Genomic DNA, 23554 nt, shown 5'->3' with positions numbered 1-23554 from the left:
CATCTGCAGGACATAGAGGCAAGTGTGGGTTCTGCAAACTAAGTAGGCAGATAAAGATGAGTTTTTTAATGTGTTTGGATGGGGTGGTTTTTGTGGGTGGTTAAAACCCTATTTCTTAGTGAAAGCAAATTCCTCCTGCAGCCTTCAGGACTTGTGATGTCCAGCAATGTGTCCAGTCCAGAAGCTCAGCTCCGAACACACCTGCCCTGCCCCAGCGTTTGGATCAGAATCTAACCCTTGTGACTAGGCCACGTCTTGGGTCACGTACTTTTGCATAATACAGGACCTTATCCTATACTCCTTGCTCATACAAATAACCCAACTGTAATGAAGAGATCCCTGAATGTGAAGTCCAAGCACTTGGACCTTTCCCTACTCAAATAAGCAGCTGTTGCTGTGTGAAAATAGTCCCCTGAACTTATAAAAGTTATGAGACTGTGGAGAATCAAACCCTATCAGCACCGCAGCTAGCAGGCCACACGCGGTTTGATTGTCTCCATCGTGAAATACTTGTAATGCAATTTATACTTCTGATGTGGTCGGGACACCGCCCCCCCCGCAGGCAGTGCCCAGCTCCCCGGGCTATTGCATGCTAGTTCTGCCTCGTCTCAGTGTAGGCAAGGCAGGGAGAAATTAAGGCGCCCACTGTTTGGTTTGAGCTGTGTCCCAGGCACGCTGCCTCCCGCTGCACTGGGGAATGCTGCCCAAAACAAATCTTCCTGCTCAGGCCTCTGCCTTGGCCGGCAGCTTTGTGCTAAATCCAGATAACATTTCCCATGCAAGAGACAGGCGCGGGGGGAGCAGTCCAGGAGGACCATGTGAGGCCGTTTTAGAACATGCTCCAAGGAAAAGAAGGTGGGCGCAGGGAATATTCATCCGCGAGTCCTGTTTGGGTTGGACAGTGCTGTTGGTGATCTCGGAGGCCGGCTTGCAGACACTGCCATCCAGGCAGAGTGAGCCACTTCGCTGCTCCCTCTCTGATTCATCCCTGCTCATGTCCATCCCATTAAACACCAGTTGGTGTAAATCCACATAGTGCTGCTGTGGTCGATGAAGCTGGGCTTGTTCACACTAGGCGAGGGTCTGCTCTCTGGTTCCAAGAAAGCCCCCAGCTGTCTGCAAGGGCTGCTTTGAGCCACTGTGGCACATGCTGGGGCTTTCCCATCAGCAGGATTCTTTTCCATGTGCAGTTTCCCCAGCATGTCCCTTTTGCTTTCTAAAGCCCAGCTAAAATCTGATTTCTAATGCTGCATCTTCACAGAGGAGATCTAGCTTAGTCATTAGACCATGGGGCTGAGAGTTGGGAAGATCAAATTCTATTCAGTGCCTTGCTGCCTGCTCTCTGCATGACCTGGGGCAGGTCACGGGTTGCCAGTGGGGCGGATGCTAGTCCCTGGTGCTCAGATATGCTTGCCGGGGTGTCAGGGTCTTAGGGAAGCCTTGTTGTTTGCAGGATCAGATTTCTCCCTCGGTTACATCACCAGAGCGTCAGTGGTATCAGTGGGGTTGTGATCCTCAGGAGCAGGCTTCAGGTTTCTGTTTGCCTATTATAAAGGGTTTTGCAGATCAGGCATGTTTTGTGGACAGGTGGCTTCCACTGTCACACTACTGCCAAGAGACTTTGTGGAGCAAACTTGCCAGGGAGCCTTAGTCCATGCAGCCTTTTGTCTGAATTGCCTCTTCATCACAGTCAGGCTGGGATCTCCAAAGCAGGGTCCCCTCTGGGGTCCCCGTCCTGGGATGTGAAGGAGCGAGAGCTTCCTTAATGGCCCTGACCGGGCAGGGCTTTTACTTAGAGCAGCACAGAGAATAGAGATGTTCTCAGGGAGAGTTCAGCAGAAAAGCTTTTGCTGTCTGGGCAGTTGGGAAATCGAGCCCAGGAGCAGGAGACCTGATCGGAGCAGTGCCTCAGCACCCTGTATCTGTGATGCCTGTCAGGATTGCAAACTCGTCTTGGCTGGGTCTTCTAGATGCTACTAAAACCACAAATTATAAAGAAGGGTCAACATGTAACCAACATATTGCTTAAGTCTCCCAGAAGCCCTCTTTGGACTGTTTGAGATGGTCATAAAAAGTACATAAGCTGTGTGCAGACAGCTTTGCGCATGGATAAATTGTACTGCTTCCGTCTCTTTCATTTGAGTTGCCAGTTCTCAGCCTCTGGAGCCAGGCATCATTGGTCCTTAATGAGCAACAGCTTAATCAACAGTGAGATACAATATTAGAGGTCTATATAAATAACCAGAGTCTGTTTTAGGCTACGTGTCCCACAACTTACCCCAACAAGCAGCCCTGTGCAAAGAAGCAAGAATAGATCCATATTTCCAAACCATTGACTATAATGCACATTCCTCTGCAATGCATCTGTTGTTGATTTGGGGAGAGGAGGGACCTGGAACCATGTACCAACTGTAGGGATGGGAATCTCCCAAGGGACCATCTTAAACAGATTGTATTTAATGTGAGGGAAGGAAACACACCTTTTCTTCCTGGCTCTCGCCACAGAACATTAATGGGCTTATTCTCTTTCTCTGTCTCCAGCAAGTGTGGGGAGGGAATGAGCCCCTCTGTAATCATGGCAATATGGGAATCTGTATTGTGCTGGCATGCAGCAGCGGAAACTTTAATATGGTTCTAAATATGGAACCATTTAGTGACTACCCCGCTACAAGAACAGACCTGCTATAGGCAAGTGATACGTTTTCCGCTTCGCTTTGTATTCGAGAATGTATGATGTGAAGTGGCAGCCTTAGACACTCAGGGAATACAGTGGGTTGGAGAGACTGCATCCCAGAAAGTAAAGTAGAATAGAAAAGAGACTGGATTGGACCAATGGAGCACCTTTGGCATGTGCCAACCTGGAGTCAAATGCAGGCTAAGAGAAAGCCGGGAGCTGGGACGTGACGTGCCCAGAAGCCATTCAGGAAGGCAAAGCCATTTCAGTCCACTGTTCCACTAGCATAAATGCACCAGGACGGAGAGATGAGCTCAGTCCCTCGATGCCAGCCCCAGCTTTCCCTCTCGTGGCATGGATGACCTTGACAAGTCACTTAATCTCCCTACCTCAGTTTCCCCAGTGGAGCCCTGAGATAATACACAGCAGGGGCATTTCAGAGGCTTAATTGATATTGGTAAAGCCTGTTGAGTTGCTCAGATGAAAGGCACTGTGCAGCTCCAAAGCGGTATTATTTTATCACCGGGATTGTTGGTTTTTTCCTGAAAACGCAGGAGAAATTCCAGCTGACCCGCACACAGTTACTGACGAGTAAACGATGCATCTCTTCATAATGCCCTGCAGGTGACGTTAGCAGATTAGCATTACAGGAATGAAGGCAAGCCAACTGCCATCTGCCTACGGGCTCAAAGGATATCTGGTTGCCACACAGAGGACACTCACGGGAGTCCTGGCGTCATTTCTAAGTTTCCCGCAAGTGGCTTCAGCGGTTTAGAAATGCTCTGTGCAAGAAGGTGGATGAAGATATCCTTTTGCTGAACTACCAAAAGGTATCGGTGACAGGAATGAGTGGCGATGTCTCTGAAGGTCCACGTGCCTGCGGGCCTGGAGGGAGAGCGGCTTTCGCTAGCTTAGTTTTGGACGTTGCTCTTGATTGCATTCTTCCTCCAACGTCCAGTCCAGCCTGTATCTCCCGTGGTGTCCTCTCCAGAGGGCTCTGCCTGGGAGGACATCCTGCTGGAAAGAGGCAGCTGTGAAAATAGCTTTGTGTTGTCCCAGTCATCCAGCTGTGCATCTCAGCGGTTCATTGACTGAGGTGTAGGGAACAATTAAATGGACTCGTCTCCTCCTGTCCACTCTTCCTTTCCAGCCTGCTCTCCAAAAGGCCAACCTCCAGGAGGGGAGGGACCTGAACCTTGCTGTAGGACACGCTCCCTTGGGACCAACCGTTTTGTTCAGGCAGAGGCACGAAACGGGATGCACGGACTGTGCTGAGTCAGGGAAACGGTGGAGGACGGAGTCTGGGTTGATCCGAGTGGTCTGTAACAAAGAGCAGGATGTTTTCCATCTCTCATCCTGGGTCCTCAGTTGTGGATTTGCTGTGGTTCCCTGATGCCTGGAAAAGAAAAAAATCTACAAAACCAAAACGCATCATATAGAAAGTTTACCCTTTCAACTCAGCCTTCGCTTTCAAACAAATTGCTGAGCCACATGCCAGGGTCTGCTGAAGCAAACTGTTTAATTTCTGTCTGCTCCTCTCTGCTTAAGGGTAATAAATAAAGATTTTCATTGTTAATTGTAACCACATGTGAACTCCAAATAGAAGGATTAGGAAGAGGAAAAGGCCTGGGCCGTTTGCATTCTGGTTCCCAGGCCTTCCCCCTGCAGCTCAGTTACATTTTTCCTCGCCTCCCAGTACATTACAGCAGTCTGTTTCAGAGAGGCTGGAATCCTGTCTGCTAAAATAGTGGGAGTCTGGAAGGCATTTCCGAGTCAGCAGTTAAATCTTTATTGACTCGTGGTACCAAATTGAAATCTAATAAAGATCACTGCTGGGTCTCCTTGGGATGGGAGGTGGGAGAGGAAAGGACATTTATAACCATCAATCTGGTTTTCTTCTTTCTTTTTTTAGTCTATCTTTTAGATGTGTCCCACTTATGCCAGCTGCACTCGCGTTTTTGTCTCAAGCACCTATTCTACACAAAGGGTAAAACATGTATGGTTGTGAGAGCTGAGTTGTTGTAAAACCTTAGTGTCGACAGAAAGCTGTCTTTTAATGTGTGTTAATGGGTCATGGGTTCACCCTGACTGGCTAACATGTTAAAATTAAAACCTGCCCTGACTACACAAGAGGTTTTAAGAAAATCTAACTTATCCTGATCTAGATAAACCCTTACACACGCACGCACACACACACACGGACCATTCTGTGATGGCCCTGTAAGCAGGTTTGATGTGATGGCTGTATAAACAGGTTTTTAATTCATCAGTCCCGCCCGAGTCATTATGCAAAATCTGACTGGTCCCAAGCTGCTTCCCCACCTTTTCTTGAAAATTGGAAAGGATCAGTATGCTGGTGCATCATTTTACATTTTTTAACGCGAACATCCCAACTGCAGCTTCATGCCCAAGCGGGGTGATTCTGGCAGTAGCAAGATGCAGCCTTCAGACTGCATAAATTACATATGCATCATTTTCCATTTTGAGTCTTTCCATGACATAAGTCTCAGCGTGAGTGGGACAGCGCGTCAACGTGGCGGCAGGTCTCAGCATGAAAGAAAGGGATGTTGCAAACAGAAGCAACCTCGTCCAATGCTGTAAGCAGTGAATAGAAGGAAATTCCGTCCTGTCCTCCTGGTGAAATGGGTCTGTGCCATTTGTCCTTTCACTAGTGCACCCACCTAGACATCCATGCTTTGGCATCTCACTCCTGCATATAATTGGGAGAGGGCCTTAATCCGTGGGCCTAAGGAAATCCATTACATCAGCACTACATTATTGCTAGTCTGGTCCCCTGGCTCCTCCTCTGCTTTTAAAAATTAATGGAAGCGTGCTGTTGCTTATTATGACCCTGCTCCCGTTATGGCTGGGAGGAAACATATGCCTGCAGCCATCAGCTGCAGTTTTCTGCACAGAGATGGTCTTCATGGAAAAACAAAGGATGAAGCCTACACCTGGCAAAAGACCTCCCGCCTGCCAAAGTCAGTCCCTTGACGCTGATGATCAGTCTCTTGAACACACCATGTCCACAAGTCTTCCAGGAGCACGAATAGCCTGAACAGAGTTGGGCCTTGCTTCATGAACTAGGACGACTGAAATCTCTCTGTAGACAACTAGAAGGAAGCGACTTGGTGTCCACTGAGGAGCTGCTGTACCTCACCTAATCCCTGGGGACCTTGACCGGTTGTCACGCCCAGCGTGTGGCTTCAAATACAATCCAGCATCTTCCCTCCCTTTATAGTGTCACTTAAAAGGCATGGGAATAGTTTTGCCCACCTGGACTGCTGAGTTTAATTTTACCCCTGCTCACTCAGTCCTGCTCCAGCTACTGCCCCAATATGGGAAGAGTGGCCAGGGCTAGGGAAAGCTTGGAATGGTATAGCATCTTGGTGTAAGCCAGCTTTAGGGCCAGAGCTAACGCAGGAAAAAGTAACTTTTATCTCAAGGGGAAAGAAATCTTTTCTACTGTATTATTTAGGCTTTTGCACCATCTTCTCCCCTCCCAGACCACCTGAGAACCTGCCAGCAGAGTGTTAAGGGCTGTGACTAACATCTGTCACAAGTGCTCGGCTCTTTCCCCATGATGTAAATCATCTGAAAAACAGTGACCTACATTTTCAGCACTGGCAAGTGACTTTTCATGCCTCTATTTTTGGGTGCCTAGCTTGAGACACCCTTCACAACAGCCTGATTCTCCCAAGGGCAGGTGCTCACTGTCTGGAAATCAGGCTGCTTTAGACTGCCTCGCATCAGGCAGCCAAAAATGACCCCTCGTGTTCTGAAAGTACAGGTCGACTGTAGCCACTGGCTAAAGAAATAGAAGGTCCCAGTGGTTGGTGTGCCTGGGCTTCATCGTGGAAGTCCTTGGTGCATCCAAATCTGATGCCCCGATGAGGACCAGAGGGCTCTTCTGTATTTGGCAGTGATGGGGGAGGCTACTTTTATATCTCAGGCAATCTGACGCCGGTTCTTAGCAGTGTGTCGTGGTAAGCACAGTGGGGGTGGGAACTGAGAAATCTCTCTTCCCCCAGAGGGTAGCTGCATAAAACTAGTTTCAAAAGAAGGCATAGGTGAATAGCCACTGGCAGTTAGGCTTGCTGTACATGTTCGCATTAAATAGGCACAGTCACTGCTCTTCTATCACTTGCTCAGGACAAAGGCCCTTTGGTGGGAGTGAGGGTGGCTTAAAACTCTGGTGACTTCAGTGGCGTGGGGGAAGGCGGGGGTGACCATATCCTAGGGGCTCCACAGGAACTTGCTCACGATCCCTTCTTGTGTTGCATTGCAGAAGGCAGCCCAGAATCTCAAACCTCTCGTTCCCATCAAGTTCTGCATCTCCAGCCGGCCGGATGCTGGCGTCCATGCCTTGTGCAACTCGGCACAGGTTGACATCCAGAAGGAGGCTGGGAAGCCGCCTTTTCCTGGGAGCATTCTCGTCTCCTCTCTCAATCACTGGCTGAAATCTGAAGAGATCCAGTGAGTTGGGTGGTGCGATGAGGCTTTGCTTTGTGGTCATGGGGGGAGGAAGTGAAGAAGCCCTGTGTTTTTCCATATGCAGGTGGGCTCTATCAGACGCCTCTGAGAGCTGCCCTGCTCCACCCAGAGGGTCTCTATCCCGCCAGCCTGGCATCACTGCATGACCGCATCCCAGTAATGCCCCTTTGTGGGTCCCCCCTTAAGCTAGATTTTCTGTGGGTCTCCTAGGGAAGCCACCCTTTATAGTCACTAGTTCCAGGGCATGGCCACCCCACCAGAGTTTAGCCATACAACTGGGATACACAGTCCTTGCTAGATTATTAGTGGACAGTGTTGTAGTCCAGCCCTTTTTCAGAGGAGCCTTCCATTCGCTCATGTATTTGAATCCGGCACTTAAAAAAAACCCAACAAATTACGATCATGCCCCACGGCATAAAAACCTGAGAGCAAGTAAACAGGGTTTGCTGCTGGAATTGCAGGCTCCACACCCATCCTGCTCCAGCCCCAGCCCCAGCCCCAGCCCGTCTCAGTACGGTCTGCTCTGCTGCTTGACCTGGTGGAGAAAAGTGAAATCAGAATCCCCCAGGATATTATTCTTGTAATGAAACGGGTTGCTTTGCTCAGTGGGGTCGGTGTACAATTCTGCATTCTTATACCAAGTGGGTGATGACCAGAGAAAGGAGAGCACAGCTACAGCAATAAGCACAGTGGAAAAATCCATATAGAAGAGAATAGGATGTCTGGCAGTTTTTCTTTTTCTCTCCCCCTCCCTTCTTCCCCCATTACAGTTATTACTAGTTCTCATAGAATCACAGAATTGGCTTATTTTGGGCAAAACCCAAGTCTAAACACCCACCCTCCAAGGCATTACTGCTGGAAAAAAACTATCATTAAACCGACAGCTTTTATCAAGAAGTTTCTTCAGTTACATAAGCAGTTTCTAAGCTGTGTGAATTTTGTGTCTTTTCAAAGGACTGGATAAACTCAGTGTTCATCTGCTTCCTTCCTAAATAGTGCGGTTTTACTGTCCTCCATTAAATAGCTGGACTATTCCTCCCCAGAGGCAGATGCATTTAATAATTGCTGAGTAAACTCTACAAGAGATGTTTATCCTGCCTTTTGGGGATTGTTTTGGGAGCAAAAACCCAACAAATTCATCCTCAAATGGAAATAAGATATTTGTCTCCACTCCTTTCCCTTATTCCTTTGTTTGTCTGGCCTATTTAGATTGTAAATAGGATTAGATTTAGATCTTAAAGTGGGCAGGGATTGCTTCCTATGAACAAAACCTTGTGCAACGAAGTCCTGCTGGGTTTTGTCTCAAGGGACTGCCACAATTAATAATATACCAAGGGACTTTATGACTTAAAATAAGCATGTCAGAAGTGGAGTAACTCGTCTAAAGTATTTGGGCCAGGGCCTGAGATCTGAATGAAGTGCAAGATGTCCATCAGGGTGAAGATCAGTGTGGCGTGTCCCATCACATTACTGTGACCCAACCCCTCTCTGGCAGCATGAAACTAAACAAAGGGTAGATTACAGGGGCGAATGGCAGAGCCAGCAGGCCCAGGACAAAAAGCAAATCCTGCTGTGTTTTCAGAGGTGAGGGATTGTTGGTAAGAACAGCAACAGTATTGTGAAGCGCCCCTCTTCTGCCAGCCCACGCTCTTTGCTTTTTATGTCCTAATCTCTGGTTTGTATAGCAAGGCCCAGTCCACATGCCAGCTCAGCACAGCCTGGGCTTTCAGGGCTGATGTCACCTGTGCATCTGCCCCGAGCATAGGGCATCGCACCCAGTTGCTGGGAGTCAGGGAATGCCTCTGAATTGTGCTGGCTCTGAAGGCTTTTGTGTTGTTTGTGCACGTGTATGGAAGGGGGAGGGAGCACGTGGCAGGTATTTTAATGCCACTTGTTTTTCCCATTGGGATTTTCAGGATTATGCTGTCCCATACCAGGGGCTTGCTAGGGCTCAGGAAATGCTGTCCTGTGCTGACCAGAACAGTGAAACACAGGGAACATTTTGCACACACTGGTGGTGTGGTCATCGCAGGCTGCCCTTGTTTCACAGCTGAGATGGTCAGACAGACAGAGATCAGGGCCTGGCTGAGGAGGATCTGCTCACCCAGAGCTCTCACCGTCTTCCTCTGGTGTAGGTGCTGCTCAGTGCCTCTGCAGATTGGGGCATGAGAGCTAGACTCTCACTGGTGTTTAAGCACTGTGAGATGCAGAAAGACACTGCTTAGAAGTTTCCAACGTGCCCATGCAAGTCAGATGCCCAACTCCCAGGATTTCAATTAGGCACTTCCGCCTACATCCTGAGCCCATGTTGGAGCCAGAAGTAGGCCAGAGGGGGTCCTGGTACCAAAGCCTGCTCCTTCTGTTTCTGGCTCTGGCCAGGAGGGAGGGCTCTCTGCTTCTCCCTGCTCCTGTTCCTGGTGTCATGGTTGCTGGAGCTTGGTCTGCTGCAGTGCTGGTCATGGCTCAGTTCCCCAGGGCTTGTCCTTGGTGATGCTGGCAGGGAATTTCCAGCTGTGGCTGTAGCCATGCATGACCCCTCCATTGTGCCTTGCAGTTAGAGCTGCCCACTTGCCTTCTAAATTCAGTGACTGGTCCTAAATCATGCTTGCCGCACCATTGCCTACCCATGGACAGTGAAAGCTCTCTTAGTCTCTAAGCAGGAGAAGTGCTGATGCTTGAAGCTCCCACGGCCTTCAGGTGGTCAGCACCTCTCAGGATCAAGCTCAGGCCCTGGCTTTGCTTTATTCTTGGAGCTGCATGACTGATGCTTTGTCTTTAATACAGTGAGGCCTTTTGTCTGAAGACTCTTGGCTTAGTTAATAAATGGAGCCACGGCATCTGCAGCATCCGTCTCAGAGCCAGATGCAGGCTCCTGCCTCTGAGCCAGTGCCATGGTTTCTGCTGAAGAGTAGAAAGGAAAATTAAGTTGAATCCTTGGAATTTGGGCTGCACTTCTATAGGGGCAGCAGGGGGAAGTGCTGGAAGGGCCTTTTCATTAGAGGCACAGAGCTCATTTTAACCACTTTGAACTATTTTTTGAGGGGTTTGCTGCTCCTTTGCTGACATTTTGGAGGTCTTTTGGAGAGGTGGCCAAGCAGTCCCCATGCACCCACAAAGACCCCCCTGCTCTCTCATCCTTTTTGCCTACCTTCCTGCCTGCTGTCTTGTCAGGATCAGCTTAGCCTTTGTCACTGCTGTTCCTTTTAAACACCTTCAGATAGTGTCCACGGTCCATCCCAGTCCGTAGAAACACTCTTTCCAGGAGATCATGTTCAAGCAGCCAAGTCCAGCTGTCCACTCACTCTCTTAAACTCAAAAAGAAAACATGATTTTTTTTTTTTACCTGCATGACACAGCAAAGCAATGACAGACTTGATTGAAAAGATGCAAAGCAACAAAAAAAAAGCAGGAACAAGTTCAATTTTGAACCTCTCCGCCCCTTTATAGCTCTCAGCTGTACTGCAAAGAGCCTATGCATCTTTATAATTTCACTAGTGGAAACCTCCAGCCAGACAGATTGGCAGTGGCTGTGGTTACCTTTTGGCCTGCGAATTCACAGTGGGAGGCCAGCACATGAAGCAAGTATCTTGCAACCCAGCTGCAGTTACGTGTTTAACATCTGTGGGGAACTGTCCCCCGATAGCTTTCACCTTGTACAACATATGTAAAAAAGAGCCCAGCACAGCTGCATGGCAGAGCTCGGACAGGGTTTGGGTTCTGATTACTCTCTAGTTTAGAGAACAAAATGCCGTGACTTGGAGTTTGACTTATAGTTTCAGACTGAAAACTAGGCTGGGACACAAGTGGTTTGGAAGCCAGCTGTGGCCTGTCCTCGCAAGCAAGAGAGAGCATGGATATGAAACTGGAGTTCACAACTGGATGACAGTCTGGAACGATCTGTTGGGGGCAGCAGTCATTTGGGAAGTAGAGCTCAGTGAGTTTAAGGCCCAAGGGACCCTCAAACCATCTAGTCTGCTGTCCTCTGTAACACAGCCATTCAGCTCCTCCAGTATAATTGTGGGTCCTGTTGGGTTCACTTTTAATGGCCCGGAGAGTGAAAAGTACCGATGTGATCCTGTCACTGTACAGCCTTAAACAGTTGAGTAGGATTTGGCTTTTAAATACAAAGAACCTAATTTGCTCAGTCCCACTAAAACCATCTTGCTTTAAACAACATTAACCTAGTCATAGCAGCTGATACGGTGGGTTGTTGTCTATGAAAGCTCATGTCTCTCTCAATGAGTCCATCTCCTCTCCTTGGCTTTTGCTGTAAACTCTTAAGCAAGACTTTTCTGTAACAAGGTCCATTATTCCCTTCCCTGTGTTCAGGAAGGAAGCACCTCTCAGTGTTTCCAATAGGAAAATACGGCAAATGGAAGGCGGGGTAGAGGGTAAAGCTTGAAAAGGCATGGCGCATAATCTGTCCTTGCAATTCTTCCCTGTTTTAATTGGGTTTTTGTTGCTAGGGGAAAGGAGCCTGTAAGAAGGGTATTTTCTGTAGAAAAGAATGAGGTAAGTATTGAGATGGGGGAGCTGAAGGTTAGAGCCAGCTTCTGGCGAGCATACGTGGCGCTCTTGGAAGCACATAGGATCCTTTGCCTAGGTCAGAGGGTGAAATCTGGCCTCTGAGCATTATAAATGAGAGCTCTGGGACTGATGAGATGCAGGATGCTGATATGTTAATGGGAGAGAGAGAAACAGTGTTTTCCAGAACTGGATTTTAATATCTTCAGCTGTTGTCTGAGAGGAGCAGGATGAAGGAATCAGCTTTCAGTCCAGCGGGCTGCCAGAAGTTGTGGTTCCAGTCACTGCTGTGCAATTAATAGGTGACCCATGGGCTCGAGCAGCGTGATACTGTGGTGCCTTGCCTTTCTCTAGCACAGTGGTTTTCAACCTTTTTTCATTTGTAGACCCCTTTGGCCGTTTTGAATGGAGGTGCCAGACCCTTTGAATTGTAACCATAAGTATTCACATACTTTTGATTGGTTGTAGTCATCTTTCACAGACCCCTTAGACAAGCTCTGTGGACTCCCGGCATCCATGGACCACAGGTTGAAAACCACTGGTCTAGCACTTTTTAAGAGAGGGAACTGCCCACCCTTTCCACTTCACCTTGGGAAGTTAGGAAGGGGCTTGAGGGAGATCATTTCACCTGCTGTGAAAATGCAGCCCCTTGACAGTGGGAACATGTTGACTGTTTAACGATACAACCCAGAGTCCCTGAATGTATAGAGAGGGCCAACCTCCTGCTTCTCTACAAAGTGCCATGGGCTGTTAACCAAGCGTGGGCAAGATCTCCATCTCCCCTGCACAGCATCATCTCCAGCAGCGCAGCACCATCAAAAGCCATGCAGTGACCCTGGTTAATAGGACTCCAAGGCAAGGACAACAGTAGTCAGCCCAGTACTTTACCTGGTGTCTGCCTGAAACCCCTATTAGGAGACTTCACACCTGCATTTTGCTTTTTCTTTACAGAAGGAGATAATATCCTCCCTTGTTGATATTTTTCCCTTAGCTGAGGCAACCGGGCCTTGCACTTTTAGTACTAAAGGTTCCTAAGTTCAAATCCCTCTGCAACCTTAATGGTTCTAGTTTGCATTAAAAGACAGCATTTAAAAGCTAGGTAGCAAACTTCCTGCAAAAGCTTTTAACGAGACAGAGGCTTCTCTAGCTCATACCTAAAGTGTGTCAGCTGTTGATTTATTTTCCTTACCATGGTTTAATGGATTCAGTAGAAATAAACCCGATGAACTCAGAACTGACAGAGAAGTGACGGACAAATTGCCTCCGGATTTTGGTGTGGGGCTCCAGATGGGGGTGGAGATAAGGGGAGGGATGCCTAGTGTTTGATGATGATGAAAAAAGCTGCGACTTTTCTTCCTTCTTAGCCACAGAGCAGTTCAGACCCCTTCCGTGCACAGGGTGGCCACTGTGGACAAGTTCCCAGCTAGACAGCATCCCAATGGAAGATGGCAGGAGAATCTCAGGGATGGGGAGAACTATTCTCTCCTTGCTTGGCTTATTGGTCTGAGAGAGATGTAAAAACTAGCAACGGGAACTGGAATCTGCAATTCTAGATAGGTCTGATGGAGCGTGGCTTTGACAAGGCTCAGTGATGGCACTTCTTGTCTTTTCCCAGGCTGCACTTCAGCTGCTTTATATTAAGGAGAGTGGTGATGGGCACGAAATGGAGTGGTCTGAGCAGTGGCTGCACCTCCCTCTCTGTAAATATTACTTGCCTAGAAAAATTCTCTCCTAATGCTGAACAGAAAGCTCAGCACTTTCATGTGGTTGGGAGCAGGAGGAGCCGGCAGGGGGGGGAAGCCTTTGGAGAACTTACTATTGTTGATAGAGTTTGGTTTCCAAACAGACTGGTGGTGTTATCAGCAGTGAAAGCCATTTGCAGAGCTCACCCTGTGCTGAATGAGGGGTCTCAGAGGCTGCTGCAGCTCCTCCCAGCCCAGAGAGCTGGGGGGCAGATGAAGATCTGCTGCAGAGCTTCCTGACCGGCTACAAATTGATTTGAACACCCCCTCTCCTCCCTTCCTGAAGAGTCTATGTTTTATTGCCTCTCCCAATGGCTTGGTTGAGTGGTGCATGCACTTTCATTGCCATGGGAGTGGATGGGAAAGCAGTGGGATCTCCTTTTAACTGGGCTAGTCACAGGAGCTGCTGTGTGATGCAGCTCAGCTGTGTCCAGAAGGAGCACACCTGGGGTGATCACAGCAGCAACTTATGGTCTTAAGTCTCTGACTCTTACTTAGGCTGTGCTGGAGGGTTTGTAATGGTACTCTGTAGCTGGCCTATCTCCAGGATGCAATAAAGCCAGCTCATCCTGGTGGAGCTCATCTTGCCAGCACAGACATTGTATGTAGGAAGGGTGAATATAGCTGGGCTCATCTGTCCGTGTGGCCGGTTGTGCTGCATGGTCACCAAGCTGTCCTGGTCTGGCAGCAGGACTCAGGCCAGAGTAGGGAGCCAGTGGCCAGGTGCTTGTCACACAAAGGATGTTGCAGAAGCCTGTTCTTTAACCCTGCCTTTATGTCTGTGTAGACCTGGGCACAGCCTTTGCTGGCCCTTGTGCTGGGGTTCATGGTTGCAATCTGCTCTTGTTTCTGTGGCTCCTACCCCTGTGGCAGTGGAGGCTGGGCTGTGGTCAGCTTTAAAGGGATTTTATATGGCTCTTGATCCTGTTATTCCCCAAAAGCTAGTCTGGTTACCGTGCTGTAGCAAGCACCTCATCTCACACAGCTCCATCTCATGCAACGTGCATGTTAAAGAATATCACGCCCACACAGCTTCGCACATATCGCATACATAGGGGAGCCCAATTAAAGTCATCTCTTCCTCCCCAGCCAAGGAGGATGGCTCCGTGAGGTGTGTTTGCTGGCAGTGGAATGACAACAGAAAGATTGACTTGTTTGCCTTTGCTGCTGGTTTCAGTTCCATGCCTGCTCATTAAAAGCTTCCCGCATGAGAGCCAGGGAGATTTAGCAGGTAAATATGAGCTTCAGATGAAAACAAAGGAAGTTGGGATTTGGTTCATTTGGATGACTAGCAGCATCTGCCCAGACTGTGCATGTTGCATTAGGATAGATTGGGGATCTTTAAAAATATCCCTTGTGCTTCCTTCGTAGCCACCAAACAAGGCAGCATCTCTCTGAATCAGGTCCTGGTAGCTCTTGGCCCAATTTTACAGGGACTTGTGATTTTTCATGAACACCTTAAGATGTATTACATGGACCCAGTCTCCATACAGGGCTGAGCATCTGCCTTCATAGACCGACTGCCTTTAGGCATCACAAGCTGCGGCCTCTGAAACTGAAACACCCTCCAATCACCAGTCACTTGTGGAAACTTCAGCCCGTGAATTTGACTCTCATTCAGAGTTTCCCATCAGTAGCTGGACTCCTCTCCCCAGCAGGGTTAACCCTGCACTCCAGTGGCTAAGGGATGGATCTTGTAAGCGAGTACAGCAGGCACACGGCTTATGACAGGAGGCTCTGATCTCGCTGTGACAGCCGGCAGCATGGAGTGCCATTGATCCCAGCAGGGGTCCTAGCTGGACGAGTAAGTCCCTATTCCTTATTCCCTTTGCTGAGTCCCTGGCATAAACAGAAAGGTTATTTAGTATTTCAGAGCGCCTTAGCAAACACTAAGCCAATTTCTGTGGAAGGGCTGGAGCTGCTCAAACTGTTCGCAATGCTGGCAAAGTTGGCAGATTTTTTGGTATAGAAATTTCAGAGTATTTGGCCCAGAACCCCCTCCCCCCGACCATTTCTTTCCAAGCCACTCTTTTCCTGATCTGAGATTTGAGAGAGAGAACACGCGTTGCATTGGAAGGGCGACAGCTCAGAGGTCTGTGATTCTGCAGTTACCCTGCTGGGTCCCGTGTTCATCTTTGTGTTGTATGCAGTTAGCATCATAGACTGGGAGTCTTCCAAGGGGCTGGCCCTCCCTTGGAAATCCCAAAAGCAAAATGCAGACAGAGCTGTAAAAACTGGACTTTTAGGAATGACTGAAGTAAGGGGTGAGCTAGCGGTCTAGTGGATGAAGTCACAGAAGCCCATTTCCAGCTATGAAGTAACAGGAGTAGCCATTCCTTCTGCAGGGCAGGACCAGGAAGGAAGACTTGGACAGAAGGATCATGTGAGCATCAATAGATTTTTCTGAAAGAACTACTCTAGGAGAGTGCATAAAAGGGTTTTTATTTCTTAATGGTCTGAGCATTAAAAAGCATGGTTCCAGGGGGGAACTAGATGTTTTCAGGGACATGTGCATAGAAGAAAAGAAATGCAATGCTTAATTATGGTTTCAGGGGCTGGCAGAGCCAGAAGGGTCCAGGTTCTGACCCCCCAGCCAGCCTGGGGGGAGGAAGTTTGCATCTCTGTCACCAAGTACTTTAACAGCCACAGCCACTCTCCCCTTTGTTACAGAAAACCTACGTCAGTGCTGCTAGCTCAGCTGTATTCCCTTTCTCTGCTCCAACCCATTTACAGCTAAGGATAGGATCTGGAGGCACTTCATCTGGCAAGAATCCTGAGGGCATGGGAAAAATATTTATAAATAAGCTTATCTAACTCTTGGTCTCAGCGGGCACTGGAACTCCTATCATGTTTGACAACTTATTCTCTTTCATGCCAACCTCTGAATGCCCCTTGCCGGATGCCAGAGGCAGGCAGCACTGATGGAAACCCTGCACGCTGCAGAGAGGCTGCCCCACGTCACCTGGGAGATGGGCAGTAACACTGAGCTCTTCTCCTTGGCTACATATGCCTGCACACTTCCAAAAGCAGACCCATGGCAGGCTGCTTGTGCAGCATAAAAAAGCTGTTGGGTCTAGAGGGGTTGGCAGGAGTGGAAGTCCAGAAGGACAGACCCCTAGGAGAAAAGGCTGAGGTGACGTGTTGTCTGCAGGAGTTTGGTAGACTGGAAGAAGCGGGGAACTCAGCACGAGAGTGAAGAGAGAGCACTGGTCCCACCCCAGCCAGGGAGAGACAAGGGTGCTCTCACTTTGCTCTTAGCAGAGAGGGAAAACCACACATAACCCCCTCCTCCATCTGAAATGTTACCCCCCTGTCTTATAAACCAGAGCATCCTGTATTGGATCATAATTGCAGCAGTGGGACTCTTTCTCCCCTAGCTGGGTTGCAGTAGGAAATGGAGGACTGCAGGAAGCTGGCTGATTCCTTCCCTGGCATCACACCCCTGCAATCGATGGAGGGTCACTGGGCATGATTTTATGCTGAGTATGTAAAAGCTGGTGATTTCTTGGCGGTTTCTTGAGGACAGTCATCACGCTTTTCCTCCTGGCTCCAGCCAGACTCCATCTAAGGCAGCAGGGCTCTCTGCGTGCTCATAGCCAACTGCAGCAAAGTCATGTCTGTCTTGGAGCAGTGCGGGGGGGAGTGACCTAGTTTCCTGCTATCTCCATCTGCTGCAATGAGCTGATTAACGGCGTTTTGGAAGGAACAAGCCCAGGAGCGCAGTGCGTGGCTCTCTGGATGCCACCTCCTTCGCGGCCTCAATTCCACAAGGCATGGGACACGTGCCTGGAATGGCACAGCAGCCAGAGGGAGTGCTCACATGCTGGGCGGTACGTGTGTCCTGTTGTGCCTGCCCAGACAGGGACTGCAGGAAAACTCACATGGGTGGAAACTTGCCAAGAAGCAAGAGCAAGACTGTATTTATAACAAGATACCTGGTTATTTTTCAGATGCTTTTAGCCTCCTATGTGTGAAAGTCTGGGAAATGGTACCATTGGTGTTGATGGACATCCCCCCCTAACATATATTCATGTCACCGATTATTTCTCCCCAGATGAAGCACTCTGCATTTACCATTAATATATGGGGAAACATGTTGGCCAGCTCTTCAGCGGTCGCTGCAGGGAAGCCAGAGATGGAGCAAACCATGGGAATTCATTTCTTCCTCACCCTTGCTTGGAAAGTGCCGAGGCATCCTGTGTAGAAACCGGTTCTGCTCCCTGCACCCCACCCTTCCGTGTGAACAAGCCAGAGATCTTGGTCCTTAGGGCTGTTGAATATAATAGCCTCATCCGTATGCCCGTCATCCTATCCTCCCCCTTTTTAGAAGGAGCCCAAAGCCAGGAAAGACTTTGGGAGCAAAACTGCTTGGAGTCCAAGAGCCAGGCAGAGGTGAGAAGACAGGCATCGAAGTGGTGGGAGCTTTTACAATATCTTGCCTAAATATATAAGATCAGGGGACTGGCAAGCTCAAACACATGTGAGGACAGAGAGATGCAAGGGGATTTGAAGGAAGCAGACAGCAAAAAGGAAATGGTGAGGGCGAGCACAGAACAAGCCTAGAAAAGAACATCCTGAAACTAGGAAGGAAATCCAGCTCCTTCCAGCAGTTTCAGCTGAGGCTCTGTTCAAAGTCAGAGCTTTTTATTTAATATACAAGGCAACAAAACCTGAAGATGTTACCATGGAAACGATGCAGTTAATGGTAGCAGGAGCCGGGACATCTGGTTTTATCATCCAACTGCTCTTGCAGCCAAGCTGGTTCTTTCCTGGGAGCGGGGGAACAGGTTGTGACTTTGGGGGCCCCCTTTATGACTCTTCCTTAGACATATCACGTGACCATAATCTGTGTGAAAACATTTGTGCTGGAGGGATCGCCATGCACTGAAATCCAGCGACTGAAAGATCCATTCCTGCAATGGGATCTGCTCAGGAGATCACAGAGGTCTCCCCGTGATTTGTGTGATCCAACTGTGATGGCAGTGAATCAAGAGGAAAGGGAATAGGGCAGTTGAGGGATCAGATAGTTAACCACATCAGTAACGAGGGAGTTAATTGCAGTGTCCTTTGTTCCTGGGACTTACCAGGGATGCCAGAGAAACCAGTAAATTCTTTGTGAAAAACACAAGGCTTCCCTTGATATTTGCAGGAGCCGCTGAACAGTGACCCTGCTGGGGCTGATGGAACATAATAGCTTGCGTTTGTGTAGTACATTTTATCCCAGAGGATCTCCACAAACCGAGTAAACTCCAGCTTGGCTTCTTAGGGGAAAACTTCCTGGTACATGATTCATGCACATGCATGCGGGTGAGTATAAGGACATGTATGCAGAGGTTCACGTACATGCATTCAGTGTCTCCTCCTCTGGTGGAAGAAGCAGCTGTTTAACTGTACTCAGTCACACAATAGTGTAGGCTGAGAAGTGAGAATCATGTTGATTCTCTGATGAGTCTCTTCTTTTTTTTTTTTTAGTGAATTCAGTAAAGATATCATAGTTTAGGGTTTATCTGTTACTGTTTTAGGATAGTGTAGCACTGCTTACACCTTTCCATGCCCTGAATTGCCCGTGGGGCTTCCTAGAGAATCCTGTTCTGTGTTTAATTCTTGGTGGAGAGATTTCTTAGGGCGTGTCTACACGTGCGCATTTAATGTACATTAGCCCAAATGAAGGTGCATTAAGGGCCCTTAATGCGCCCTTCATGCATCTTAAAAATGGCAATTTAAGGCTATTCAAGCTTAAATGTGATACCTGCATAAAGCAGGTATTAAATGTACACGCAAATAAATCGCATTAGCAAACATGTAGATGTGCTAATATGCACTAACCCGTTGTGTGTCCATTGACTTGGGACTAATTTTAGTACCAAGTCAGTCCACATACCTATGTTAATGTGCATTAGCATGTGCATGTGTAGATGTGCACCTAAGTCACCTTAATGTGCATTAGGCTAATGTGCATTAGGTTTAGGTGGGTGTAAAAGGAGCTGACCAAACCAAAACCAGTGCATTAAAAAGGATTCTGACTCTCTCCTTTCCTTCCAGAATACTGAGTGCTTGTCAGGTGCCCGATGACTTCTATGCATGCTTCTCTGCCTTGTCAAGAACCTATATTTATGGGCTAGTGGTGGGCTGCTCTTACAACTCCCAAACACCTGTGTTTGAGAGAGATCTATGTTGGGTTCCCAGAGGATAGTAAGTATAAACTTCCTGGGAAAACATGTTCTTTGACTGAATGGATGTTCTTCTGTTTGAATGGGATTTTGTTAAAATTTGGAGAGTTTCCAGGTGTGAGACCAGATCCCCAGCTGGTGTGTGTCTGCATTTCAGTGCTGAGGCTAGTGAAACCCTGCTGAGCTACACCGGCAAGGATCTAGCTCTGCATCCCCCTTTCAACAGGATCTGAGTTCACTTCAACGATGGGCTTAGCTTACTAATAACCAACAGCAGAATATCTCCAGTGACTCAGTTCAAAAGCCAAGACCTTGTGACCAATGTTCTCAGCAGTGCTAAGGCACAGAAAACCACAGTGCAGCTCACCAGAATAACTTTTTGCATCCTCCATAAAAAGTGAGAGTCATCTAAATGGGCATTTTCATTGATCCATACAGCGAATGAAGTATGATAGTCAGTCAAGGCACAGTGATCCCATAAGAGAGGTGGGGTACCAAAAAAAGATTGTCAAGGTTCAAGCCTCCAGCTCTTTAAAAAAAAATGTTTTTGTTTTTGCCTCTGAAGATCACCGCAGTTCTTTTCCCTGGTTACATTATGTAGTGCTGGGTACCAGAATAATGATGAGTGAATGGCACAAGCCAGCGACTGGAGCACTAGATGCAACCCAGTCTTTTTATGCTACCCTACAATAACAACAGTGGGTATAGTGCTAGCCAACAGGCCCAGGGTAGTGAAGGAGTTATTGCAACTTAGTGCTGCTTGGGAGCACTTCCTAACTTAGTGCCCCTTAATAATGTAGCAGTGAATGTGCAGTAGGGGATAAAAGTGGTGCTGAAGGAACAAGATGCCAGGTTCCAACTTTTAAGGCATTAGGAACAGCAGATTAAGCAAACATTGATGAAGAGAGCCTGACATTATCTTTTTTTAACCAGGATATACTGAAATAATTATACATTCAAGACAAATGGAGATTTTTCATGACTTTGTAGTAAAGTTGTTTTATAGTTTCTGAGCCAATTACAATAGTTTGGCCACCACTAATGGAATAACTTCACATTTTTTTCATTACCAGCAACAATCCCAGAAGTTCCAGCAGAGGAATGAAGATAACATTGTCCCTACGTTAAATATGTGGGTTTCTTTTCTGTAGGCTACGAAGGGGAAAAATCTACTTGAAATTGTTAAATTATATGTTGCATGCATCATAGACCCTAATCTTGGGTTTTATGAAATGCCATTTAATTTAGCCCAGATGCTGCAGTTAAATTTTCTTAAATGGCAATACCACACAATGGGTAGGGACAGCATGTAACAAACTCTGAGTGGGAGGCAAATTACTAACAGGACAAATCCTTACTCCAAATGAAAGCAGGGGGAAATTCCCACTGGCTGCACGAAGAAACTGAATTAGCCCATAAAACCCCCCTGGTCCATAAGTGTATTTTACGGAGGTGATTAGGTTAAATTCCCTTAACCTGACTCCGATCCCTTTACCACCAGTAACAATGTTAAGAGCTGTTTGGGACTCATTTTAACTGCAGGAAATTTTAATGAAAAAGGTCTTTGTTGAAATGTGTCAGAAAGTGTTTGGATTGTTGTTGGAAAACTAAAACATTTCCACCCAAATCAAAAAACGTACTGCTTTTTCAACAATAAATAATTAAAAAAAGATTGAAAACAGACACGTTCTGTGATAGCTTCCATTGGGGTAAAATAACCTCCCCCCAAACCCTTTTAATAAAAAAACTGAGATTTTTTTCTGAGCTCTTGAGAGTTGAAGGGTGATTGGAAGACTTTGTTTGGCTTTCTGCTCTTCATGCTATTTGTTCAGGAAAGATCTGTCTAAGATGCTGCTTGGACAGTTTTAATGGGAATACCTGGACACAGAAGTCATCAAAATCCTTGGATAGATACTCCCATCTGCCAGGTTACAGGCTGTTAGAGGGGGGCAGAATTCACATCTGGATCTAGACTCTGGACATCCCTGGCATCAAGGCCGTCCCGCACTTCAGTGTTTGGTTTGGGCCGTTACAGGATAACCAAACTCTCTCTTTCCTAGAAAAATTCTGGGCTATTTGAGCCCGGGACATGGGTTTGGATTCATTTTCCAACTGAATTGAACTTTGACCCCAATGACATTGATGATCAAAACCTCCCCTGGCCACAGACCTGCCTCCCGCCTCCTTCTTCTGGTTCTTATACCTGTGTCTTTATGTTATTTCAGCCACCTGAATGTGCCGGCCGCGCAGCAAGCTGTGCAGTTCCTGCTGGGCACCCCCGATTTCAGCACTTTCCGCTCCATCTGTGCCACCACACCTCCCGAGTCCCCAGTTAAAACCTTCATTCACGTAGACATCAGACCCTTTTCCAGCTTCCTGTCGTACCACTACATACAGAGGTAAGACTCCAGGGAGCTTCTTTGATCATTCACATTGACTCAAGACCCTAGTCCTGCCAGGAGACAGATTTTTCTGCTCCTTCCTCGGCTTTGCCCAAAGGCTGCACATACAGAACCCACCCAGCGGCAAAGCCCTACTTTGGCTGACTCTGCCATTCACTCTGGCCTAGTTTGTTACTGTTGACTTCCCCATGGAGCCGTGTGATTGTGGGTTGAGGATTGGGGAACCCAGAAGTCTTTTGATTGCCGTGAAACAGAAAATGTTTCAATTCTCAGTGGCCCTCAGAGCCTGTGCTGAGATGAAGGGGATAGATCAATGGTGCCTCGACTGCAGCTGCCAAGCCACGTGTGTCTTCTGCGTGTCATCTTTGGCTTTGTGCGGAAAATGCTCTCAAAGGCTTTCGTTTGCTGCACGCCTTGGATTCGTCTTTCTTGCACTTGGTAAACACCAAAGAGGCTTACTGCTTCTGAAATCTTATCCCCTGCTGGGCGACGCATGAGTTAAACTGATGCTCTGCAGTTCTTGTGTCCTTTGAACTGGGGTGTGTTTGCCACAATTCGCCTGGACAAGTTTGTGTTTCTGTGGCCCTTTGACTAAAACTGAGTCAGGCAGGACTGAGAATCGCTGGGCTAGATCCATCCTCTGTTTAGCTCAACATCCAGGCTGCTGCATTGAAAAGGGTGGGAATCTTCCTGGAAGGGCACTGAAAATGCTTTAAGGAGGCCCCAAACTCTTCCCTGCTGCATATGGGGCTTTTGTGGTCCTGGAACTGCAGGGCACAGCACTGCCCACTGGATGCCAGCTTAGCCTTTTGCCACTGCTTGGCTCTTGCAAATTGTGGGTACAACCTAAATGCCCTTCCCCTAGGGAGAGTGGGATCCTCCTCGGCAGAGGAAGGTGCTTTCTTTCACTCTTATTGGTTTGCCTTTCAAAAGCAAACTGTGCTGTTTTGTGTTTCATAGCCATATTTTCCTGGTTTCAGAGGGGGAGGAAGCCCCCAGCTTTGCAGCTTTGCAGAGAGACCCTCCAGTAGATTCCACTACCCTCCAAGCCGTCGGTACCAGTAAGTACCATCCTCTGAGCACTGCTGACCACTCACTGCTGCTTGCAAATAGTCCACTGTTGTCTCTCGCTCTCTGCCTCAGTACCACACTTTGCCAGCAGCATCAGAGAAAAAACTAAGGACACTTGCAAGCAGCATCTGAGTGCATGCTTAGCAGCTTTTTCCCACCCCCTTGTTTGCATTGCAGGCTGGGAGGGAACGGCCTGCTGTTTCATTCATCATACCATTTACCAGGTTTGCTGATGAGTCAGACCCCTGGGATGGTCAGCTGTGTGCTCGACTCCAGACATCAGAACGTGTGGGGGTTTTGCATCCCTCATCCTCTGCTTTTAAAGAGGGAAGCCTCAAACCACCTTGAAAAGATTCCTGGTGCAAGTTGGTTTGCCTTTGTTTTCATAGGGTGCAAGATAAGTAAGACCGTAGCTGTTGCCTGGGTCAGGTAGGTTAACCCAAGTAGGATTGGGCTTGCTCTGACCAAGTGGGGGTG

General features: G+C 47.9%; 1 protein-coding gene across 1 annotated transcript in view; it reads left to right on the top strand.

The window, feature by feature from the left end:
- PUSL1 (pseudouridine synthase like 1) overlaps window positions 1-23554 on the top strand; it is a 54562-nt gene that overhangs the window by 7767 nt on the left and 23241 nt on the right. The window contains 4 exon segments of the mRNA XM_090024675.1: window positions 6963-7150; window positions 19477-19626; window positions 21830-22003; window positions 22987-23067. Coding sequence (XP_089880801.1) covers window positions 6963-7150; window positions 19477-19626; window positions 21830-22003; window positions 22987-23067 — 593 coding nt within the window.

Source organism: Crocodylus siamensis, chromosome 12, assembly GCF_052110815.1.
Source record: "Crocodylus siamensis isolate JL-2025a chromosome 12, ASM5211081v1, whole genome shotgun sequence".
Classification (NCBI taxonomy): domain Eukaryota; kingdom Metazoa; phylum Chordata; order Crocodylia; family Crocodylidae; genus Crocodylus; species Crocodylus siamensis.
This window is presented reverse-complemented; position numbering and strand designations above follow the sequence as displayed.